The sequence below is a fragment of the Hylobates moloch genome, unplaced genomic scaffold (assembly GCF_009828535.3).
Source record: "Hylobates moloch isolate HMO894 unplaced genomic scaffold, HMol_V3 SCAFFOLD_17, whole genome shotgun sequence".
NCBI classification, from domain to species: Eukaryota; Metazoa; Chordata; class Mammalia; order Primates; family Hylobatidae; genus Hylobates; species Hylobates moloch.
Window position 1 is genome coordinate 43,020,055 of NW_026652292.1, and position 10,401 is coordinate 43,030,455.

The following is a 10,401-nucleotide window of genomic DNA, read 5'->3' on the forward strand; positions in this document are numbered from 1 at the left end:
ACTATAGAATATAGTACCGATTAGGTATTAAATGCATATTAAAAACCTAACTTGAGAGTACCTATTAAATCCCATTCCTCAAGCTTATTGGAGTCAAGGGTCACTTACAGACTAGCTTGGCCCACTCCTGCTTCTCATTCACACTTTTCAAACAAAATAAGCCTCAAGAGCCACACATAATTGATTACTTTCTTACTCTCTCACAGAGAGAGGAGCAGAAGCTCCTGAATGGAGTAGTAGAGGGATGTGTGGGAGAGGAGTTTCAGTCTAGTACACTGCAGAAGTGGGAGATGATTTGATTCATTCTCATGAATTATAAACCTGATTTTTAACTAAATATAACTTCCTTTGTTTTATCTTTCCAAATATTTTCAAAAATTTCATATCTGATACTGTGGTACTACATTATATTGCATCTATTATTCTTCACATTTCAAGGAGATATAATCAATATTTTTTTCTCTAAAGTCTCTAGTTTCTATTTTATTCCATAATGTGAGAACTTTCCCAGATCAAAGTAAACTGTTTTGCAATTTTTGGGCCACTCCTAAAGACCTAGTTTAAAGCCTTCCTCTTAAATAAGCTAGTTTGTCCTAAAGTTGTTCATTTCCTCTGTAACTTCGACCCCAAAACGAAAAGATCACAGAAGATGTAATTTCGAGTAAATGAAAGAGGTGAAATAAGAACTTATTATTACCAAAGCCTTAAAACCTACATTCTTTTACAAATTCATTTTTGCTACTGAAAATTAGCCCAACAGGAGTCACATGCAATGTGCTCTGGCTAGTACAGATAATTACTACAAGGAATAGTGTATTCAGGTAACGCAATCCATTTATATTAAGACACTACTTAATTCTGCTATTTACTGCCCAAATTGCCTTTTTAAAAAAAAGTCAAAATTACACGAATTTATATAGTTATAGATATGTTCCTAGCAGAAGGGTAAGGAGGCAGGGGTCTGCGTAAGTGGAAGTAGAAGGCAAGTAGCCTTTTCGGGCTACCAGGGTATCAGCACCAGGTTCCCTGGGCAATTTGGCATAGGAATTTGAATACAGGGAGGCCCCAAAGATGGGGACTGAGGAGCAGTAGCAACATCAGTGATCCAGAAAGCTCACAGGATGTGAGCTATACAACTTTGGTGTTCCTTATCTGATATTCCTAAAAACCAAAGTTGTGTTTTTCATGAAAACAGACTATATGATTTATTTAGGTAGATCTGATAAATGTTTTAATAGTTACACTTGTGGAATTTAATTTTTGAAATGTAAAGTTAAGAACTTTTTTTTTTTTTTTTTTTTTTGAGACGGAGTCTTGCTCTGTCTCCCGGACTGGAGTGCAGTGGCGCGATCTCGGCTCACTGCAAGCTCCGCCTCCCGGGTTCACGCCATTCTCCTGCCTCAGCCTCCCGAGTAGCTGGGACTACAGGCGCCCACCACCACGCCCGGCTAATTTTTTGTATTTTTTTTAGTAGAGACGGGGTTTCACTGTGGTCTCGATCTCCTGACCTCGTGATCCGCCCGCCTAGGCCTCCCAAAGTGCTGGGATTACAAGCGTGAGCCACCGTGCCCAGCCAGAACATTCTAAGAAGCATTCTAAACCACTTTCGGTCCTAGGTGCTACCCAGTTCAATAAATGGTTTTTTTTGCCCAATTAAATTGTTAAATTTAAAGCAAACAAGAATAATAGATCACAAGATCAAATACATGTCTTGGGTTCCAATTCTATCAAAAATATGCTATAATTGTAGTGTAGTGCTCCACCTATGGCAGTTACTCAAAATAAATGAAACCATATTTATTGAAGCCAAAATTTATCCATCTGTGATATATAATCTTACTACCACTAAGTAACAAGGAAAACTACAAGTAAAAAGGCTTCTAATGTATCATGTTATATTATGATTCCTACATGATCACAGAGTAATAAAACTGACTTAAATTTTATCAATAGGATTTTTTAAATTATAAAAGCAATTCACGTCTTATCAGAAAACTTGGAAATCACAAAAAGTACAAAGAAGTTTAAAACAAAGTGCTTCTGTAATCCTACTAAACAGAGCCATGCCAGTATTTTGGCTAATTTTTAAACTTATTTTAAAAATCAGACGCTACATCTAGACAGTATTTTCTTCTTTAACTCATCATGGGAAGGTATACATTCGATACTGCCATTATTCAGAATCTGTGAAGTATCTCATCTGTAACTGGCATAACGGTCACGTAAGAAATCTGGTCTCATTGTTTTAGTTTTGCCTCATTTTAACCTAACATCACTGATTGATTTCATTTAAATTAATGTCACTGAACTCTTACTATACTGTGGTCCTGTTCAGAAACATAAAGATGAATATGATACTATCCTCCTGCTTAAACTGCTCACAATCTAGACTACACAGACCAAAGCACAAGGTGGTTGTGTTAAATATACTCCAAAAAAGGATATATAAACAGTGATAGGTTAACAATGAAGAGGAAGTAAACCAAGTTAAAAATTCAGGAGAATTTCACAAAGGAAAGAAAATCTGCATTGTGCCTGAAGAATAAGTAAAATTTTGGTAAGAGAAGGAGGAGAAAAAAACGGATGAACATCAAAAGCCAAAGGGCATAAATGTTCTTGAAGGTTCTGGCAAAAGCAAGTAAATCTAGGAAAAAGTTAAATTAGCGCTGGACTGCTGAGGACTTTTAAATACCCTGCTAACTCATTTTTATTCACCAGGCAAGATAATGACTTCTAATGGTTTTCAAAATTCAAACCTACCCTCAAGAAGAAAACAACTGGCCATTACTGAGGATATTCAGAGAAATGTGCCACAGACTTAAAGGGAAAACATTCATGATGCTTCTGCTGCTAAATATCTCCTCACACTTAAGCTTAGCACTCTGTCTTAAAGGTATCCTTTTTTTTTTTGAGACCGTCTTGCTCTGTCGCCCAGGCTGGAGTACAACGGCGCGATCTCAGCTCTCTGCAACCTCCGCCTCCCGGGTTCAGGCAATTCTCCTGCCTCAGCCTCCCAAGTAGCTGGGATTACAGGTGCCCACCACCACGCCCAGCTAATATTTTTGTATTTTTAGTAGAGACAGGGTTTCACCATGTTGACCAGGCTAGTTTCTAACTCCTGGCCTCAAGTGATCTGCCTGCCTTGGCCTCTCAAAGTGTTAGGATTACAGGCGTGAGCCACCATGCCCAGCCTGTCTTGAAGGTATCTTATGCTCCCACACAGATTGCAACAGAATTAAAAGAACACTCAGAATTCACCCAATTCAACTTTTTTCCTTCTTTGTAACATCGCCTGCCACAGGAGCATTCAGCAGTCTTTTGAAGGTTATTTCCAACATTTTTTTAGGGTAGTCCATAACATCCAAAAACAGCTCTATTAAAAAATCCTTCCTTCTACTAAAACAAAATTTGCCTGCCTCTAATTTACACCTATTAGTCTAGTGATGAACAGTTATATAAGTAATAATCCTTATTAGAGTCCTACAAATACTCAAAAAGTTCTCTTCCCCAAGCTAAATATCTATAGGCTAAATAAATCAAGATCAATCGTTCTTCATCAGACTTGACTTTTAGGTTTGGTGTCAATCTCAATTTCACTTTATTAGCTATGTGACTTTGGGTTTAGTTTCTTTTGCTGTAAAATGGGGATAACATGACACATTCTACCACATGGATGTACTGTGAAGACATAATGCTAAATGAAATAAGCTAGACACAAAAAGACAAATATTGTATGATTCTACTTATACAAGCTACCTAGAGTGGTCAAATTCATAGACATAGAAGTAGAATGGTAGTTGCCAGGGGCTGGCATCCATGAGAACAGGGAATTACTGTTTAATGGGTACAGTTTCAGTTGAGGAAGATGAAAAGTCTAGAGACGGATGGTGGTGATGATTGCACAACATTGTGAATGTACTTAATGCCACTGAACTGTAAACTTAAAAATTATTAACATGGTAAATTCTGTTATATTTTACAATAAAAACAATAATAATTACGACTCCAAATTGTACACATTAAATGATTTAACATGTGTAAAGGAGCTGGGCACGATGGCTCATGCCTGTAATCCCAACACTTTGGGAGGGTGAAGCAGGTGGATCACTTGAGCCCAAGAGTTCGAGACCAGCCTGGGCAACATAGTGAGACCCTATCTCTACAAAACATAAAAAATAAATTAGCCAGGCGTGGTGTCACGCGCCTGTGGTCCTAGCTACTCAAGAGGCTGAGGTAAGACAATCACTTGAGCCGGGGACGGGGGGGTATTGAAGCTGCAGTGAGCTGTAGATTATACTCCCACCCCTGGTCCACAGAAAAATTGTCTTCCACGAAACCGGTCCCTGGTGCCAAACAGGTTGCGGACTGCTGTCTTGCAAAATGCTTGGCATATAAAACATGGACACACCACAGTGACTGCAATATACTTTTATCAACCATGGGGCTCTGCTTGGCCAAGTTCTATTTTTTAAGAACTTGCATTATGATGTCTCTCAATGTTCCCAACACTGTGCTGCACACAGGTATTCTAAGTATTTGTTCCATTAAAGGAAAAAATTTAAAGCCATTTTAGAATGACTGGAAAACCACTGCTAACAATGGAATAGAGGGCAAGGCACAGTGGCTCATGCCTGTAATCCTAGCACTTTGGGAGGCTGAAGTGGGCAGATTGCCTGATCCCAGGAGTTCGAAACTAGCCTGGGCAACATGGGAAGACCTTGTCTCTTTAAAAAAAAAAAAAAAAAGGGAAATAGAAAGCTTATTAGATACCTAACTTCTGATTCATCTAACCCACACACATACGCAAACCACATTACTTTGAAGTAACATCTCCTTGGTACAGAAGAGTCTAGAAGACATAAAACTTCCCAAGATGTTAGTATGTTAATCAGTGAATGACTGCCAAACTATTCAGATAAGTGGTGATAATTACACAAATTGCTTTATTAACTTAGGCTTACCAAATTAAATTACAGGCAAATTTTACCAATGGCCCTCTACAAAAAGCATACATAAACAAAGAGGTCATACAATAAATTAACTCTCAGCAGTGAAGAGCCACAAGTGACAAAAAAGTATAAAAACCACATACCTACCTAGCTGAGAATTGAGACATTTATCAACAAAGGTTATTGATGAGAAGTCAGTGTGAATTTGAAGTGTCTTCATAAACCTAAGATAAATTGATCTAGTGAGCCAGAATGTAGCTTAAAATGGGCTTAGGCCTACCACTCCAAATGATGGAAAAGAACAGAAATTTTATCACTAATATCACAGTGAACATGGGCAGGCAAAAGTCTGGATAAAAGGAAATATGGTAACTTCTAAAGAGAAAAATAAGCAGTGTCTAGAAAGTCCAGACCAAACTGATTCCTTGCAAAATTCAAAATTGGATTAAAAAAGTTTGTGAAGAAAGGAAAAGTGAATACATGAAATGCTAGAACATTCATCATGAACAAGTCCAAACAAATCAACTGCAATAGCTATTTTAATAGGTTGGTAATAGTAATGTAGTATTCTTCACTGTAGGTAAGAATCTTGTAGGCAGAGTATAGCTTAATTATAGCAAGGCATTTTACAAAATCTTTCATAATGTCTACACCAAATGTCATATAGGCCTGACGATAATAGATAGAACTAGTAATTATTGAACAACCATGTGTGTTGATTAATGGACTGCTGTTAATCCAGAGTGAGTCTAGCTGACGTGCACACTTGAGTAATTTATTCTGTCAATTTAATATTTTTATCAACAGTTTGAATGAAGACATAGTAGATATGCCTACCAAATACGAAGATGACCAAATAAATCAGAAAGGATACTATTAAATGTTTAAATAAAAACTAACAAAAGGAAATTTAAAAGCCTTATATTTAATCTAAGCACACCTAAAAATATATAAAATAAAAGCCTTATATTTAAGCTAAAAAAAAAATCCATTACACAAAAACTAGGGTTAGGAAGACTCAGTTTAACATCTTATGTATAAAATATATGGGAGAGAAGTTGATACTTCAGGCCCGTATTAAGCATAAGTAACAAAAGTTAAAACTGTCAATGAAGTATTTGGTTAAAAAAAACAGCATTTGGTTCATACCCACCACACTCTCCATCTGATCAAATATCATCTAAAATGCTGGGCACAATTCTGGGAACCATGTATAATGACAATGAGCAACTTAGAGTTAATTAAGAAAAAAATAACCACGGTTGAAGGATCAGAGAATTACATTATCTAAGGAATGATAAAACAAACTGGGATTATTTACTCCGAAGAAGAGAAGGGAATGCTCAGAGTGTGTGGCAGGGAGAAAGGGTCAGCAGGGACACCACAGTAGTCTTCAACTATGTGAAGAGGCCACTCATGTGAAAAGGAGATTATACTTGGAAAAAGCAAAATACTGTGGGATCAGCATAGTCTATGATGTATAAAGACCTGGATTCAAATCCTGGTGCCATCATTTAGTGTGCATTATTTGATGCTTGGAGAGAGATTAGTTTTCTTACCTAGAAAATGATACCTATCTCATCAATGTGTAAAATTAGAGGCAAAAAATATTTATAAGCTGCCTGGCACAGACTGACACACTGTAATGCACAATGATGTTAGTTCTCATCCCTAAACTTTTCTGAGTTATTCCAGAACAGTGTTTTTCAAAGTGAGAATTGCAACTCATTAATGGGTCACAAAATCAGCTTAGCTGGGTAGTAACCAGCATTTTTTTTCTAATGAAACAGAATAGAAATGGGAAATATCCGAGCATATCACTGGTAGTAAAAGTAATCAACATTTTGTGAAACTTTTGCTTCAGTTATTCAGATACATGTGAGTTAAAATGTGTTTCTTATCATGAAGCTGGGTCCAAAAAAAAAAAAAAAGAAGTGTGAAAGTGACTACTGTAGAGCACTGTTTTCTATGTGTGTTCTATAAGATACTAGTTCCTGGGGAGCTCAATTAACTTTAGGACCAAACCATACTCCCTAGAGATTTACTATGTTCAAAACACATTAGCATCTCCAGGAGCCCAGCATTAAAGAAAACTGTTTTTGTTGAACCCAGTTTTTTCCACATTTATTCCATCCCGGAACCCACCCACTTTTTTTCTACATAACACTTACTGACATCTTCAGAACTAGCACTTTATGGCACATACACTCGGGAGGAAACATTCCTGTAGATGAAAAGGAAGGTGCAATAGCTAGAAGTTACAAAAGGCAGATTTTTAGCTTGCTAAGAAAGGAAAAAATATTGACTTTGAATCTTCCTGACACTGACATCCATCCCCTACAACTTTTACCCTAATCACATACCCCAACGCATTTTAAATATGATTTATATTCGACTTTCAGTTCACACAAATCTCAGAAAAAGTATAGGACACCTATAGTATCAAGATATGAAGCCAGGATCAAAGCAGGAAGCAGGAATCATCTGGTCAAAAGAAACTCCTGGAACAGTATTTAAGGAAGACTTGCTTTACCTTAACAAAACTCATGCTCAGGAACCAAAACAGCCAAAGACTTAATCGGCTTCTCCAAGTGAACTCAATGTGTTCTAATAATACATAATCTAAAAGGGGCTGATGGGTGCAGCTAATCCTCATTATTATGAGCATCATTTTATTATCATCACTTGCAAGAGCCATGTGACAATATTTACAGGATTCTGGGTTCTTTTAAAGTGCATACATACCCAAGATTCCTTTGGGAGAATGCAATTTCACATTTATATCAAAAACTGTCACTACCATAGTCAGCTCTAATATTTGATATCACTTGGTAATAAAGGTTTGTCGTCATATACTCAAGAGTAATTCTGTTACTCAAATCTTCCTAACTGGGAGTTACAAATACCTCTGACTCTGCTCTTGTAGCTGTCAAGAGCATAAAATGCCCTTCCCGCTCTTTCCTCACTTTCAGACTCCAAGCCACCTCCTCAAAGTCTGGCCCAACTACTTTGGACTACTATTTTTTTCCCAGTTACTGAGCACTGTCAGTACTCTTTGTTCTATCACTCTTTGGGTAATTCACTGTACACTTTCCAGTTTATTTAACTGCACAAAACTTCGTTCTCAACAAGACTATAACTGCCTTATGAACAGGGATCAACACTTAAGAATCTCCAGAATCCCCTACAACATCATGTAAGAACTGTTTCTTGATTTAAGTAACTAGGCTTAAGAGTAACAAATAGCAGCTTTAGACAGTTTACTGTGTGCCAGATCCAGCGCTAAATGCATACATAATTATCTTACTAAATTTTCATAACTCTATAGAGGTAAGTGCTATTATTTTCTCCATCAAATAGAAGAAGTGAGCCTCAGAGTAACTTGCTCAAGGTCATACTGCTAGTAAGCGGCAAAACCAGGGCCGAATCCAGGAAAGCTCTTAACTACCTCAGAACACTGCAAAGTTCCAGCCCTGCAATACCAGAGTCTATGAATTATTTCGATTTCACTAAGAAGTTTTAATTTCAATAGAGCAGAGACATTTTAGCTAAAAGTTAAAACTTTAAGAAAAATGAATTAAGACAAATAATTGCCCACACACATCTTTATAATAAAACGAGGGGAAAAGCCTCCCATGTCCTATTTATGAAAGCGATATTAAGGTGGGGGGCCACAATTTCATCAAGAAGTGGCTTATGACAATACAGCTTTGGTTTAGATTTTTAAATAGGACCCTTTTTCTCTGCCCCTAGGAGGACGTGGAAATGAAAAATGGATGTGATAACTGTCAATTCAGAGCTCTGCAAAACGCCAGACTCAATTCTTGTGTTAGAAAATAACAGCCAGGGCTCTTGTTCCACCCTTGACTCTTCACACAAAGAGAACCCAAAAAAAAAAAAAAAAAAAAAAGCAGCACCATCCTCTGCCCTCTTCAAAAAAAGTAAGCTTTACCCCACTACCCAAAGGGGAGTGCTGATTCACACGGTCTTCCCATCCCCGCCAGAAATGGGTCCCAAACACCAACCGCTGCATAGACATAGACGACTCTGGTCTGCCCCCGACCCCCACACCTGGTGATACCTTATCAAGCAGACCCCTCTCCTACATCGAAAATGCCCAGGGCCACCATCCGAAAGCCAGTATCTTACACAAAGCAGGATCCCTGCCTACAAAGCAGTTTCCCACCTCCGACTCCTTCCCAGGCGAACAGCCCTTCTCAAGCTGCCCCAACCCACAGACCCCAATAGAGTCCAGCACCCAGAAGGTCCACAATCCAAAGGACAACGAGCTACAACCCTGTTACTTGCGCACGCCTCGAACCCCCAACTCCAGCTGACGTTCCCTCTGCCAAAGAAGAAAACCACAAGTCCCCACCGGAGAGCGGACCCGGCTACACAAAGCGAGGCGCGCGACCAGAGGGACCCTCAGAGGACGCTCTCCGCCCCCGGGCCCGTCCCCGCCCAACTCCGGCCCGACGCCCCGCGCTCACCAGCTCTCCTCCTCCTCCTCCCAGCCTGACAGGCGCTCCAGCTCGTCGGGCCGCAGCGGCTCCACCTCGTCCAGCAAGCCGCCCTCGCCCGCCGCCAGCAAGGAGGTAGCGTCCCGCAGCTCTTCGCTACTCGTCCGCCTCGGGCCCGACCCGGCCCCGCCGCCCGACTTGGCGCTGAGGCCCAAGGGGAAGCCCCGAGGAGACGCCGCGCCGGAGGAGGGAATGGACCCGCCGGCCCGAACCGGGCTGCCGGGCCCGAGGGAGCCGGCGCCCTGCACGGCCCCCGAGCGGCTCCTCAGCTGTTCGTTCTGCTTCTCCAGCTTCTTCACCAGCTCCTGCAGCTTCCGCACCTCCTGGTCCGCGTTCACGTTGGAGTTAACGTCCTCCATCCCGGCCCCGCCGCCGCCGCCGCCGCCTCCGCCTCCGCCGCCCGCTCGCTCTCGCAGCGACAGGGAAACAGCCGGAGGAAAGAGGCGTCGCCGCCGCTCACTCTAGCCGAGGCGCAGGCATGTAGCAGGACCAGGCCCCACCGCCAGGGTCCCCCCACCTCGGGTTCCAAAGCGCCGCTGGCCCCAGCCGAACTGCTTCATCTGCGCCGGCTCCGGGATTGGGGGAGGCGGCGCCAATATCCGGCCCCTGCCGCCATATTCCCTCCGTCCCTCCGCCCCCTGCGGGCCGGCCCAGTCGGTGACCTCAGAGCGTCGGGGATGGACGCGGCCGCCGGCGGGCGCTGAGAGGACCCGGCGCCGGCTCGCGGCGGGGCGGGGCCACGGACGGGGCCTATGGGGCGGGGCCGGTGCTTGAGGGGCGGGGATTAGGCCGGAAGGGGCGTGTCGGCGGATGTGGGACGCGGCTAGGCTGGCTAGGGAGGGTCCCTGCAGGCGGGGAGGCCAGCAGAAGGCTGGCGGCGGGCGGGGCTGAGGTGGCTAACTCGGTCCTCGAGCAGCCTCGCCTGTTGATCT

The 10,401-nt window shown here is 41.7% G+C and overlaps 1 protein-coding gene across 3 annotated transcripts in view; it reads right to left on the reverse strand.

The window, feature by feature from the left end:
• The window catches only part of SLAIN2 (SLAIN motif family member 2), a 78,734-nt gene extending 68,575 nt beyond the window's left edge, over window positions 1–10,159 (reverse strand). Inside the window, exon 1 of one of the 3 annotated variants that reach the window (XM_058430045.1) lies at window positions 9,440–10,159. In XM_058430045.1, the coding sequence (XP_058286028.1) occupies window positions 9,440–9,828 (389 nt within the window). In that variant the 5' untranslated portion in view covers window positions 9,829–10,159. The remainder of the gene's footprint in view (window positions 1–9,439) is intronic. The other 2 variants (XM_032135454.2, XM_032135455.2) reach the window with 2 other exon arrangements.
• Window positions 10,160–10,401: the final 242 nt, after the last annotated feature.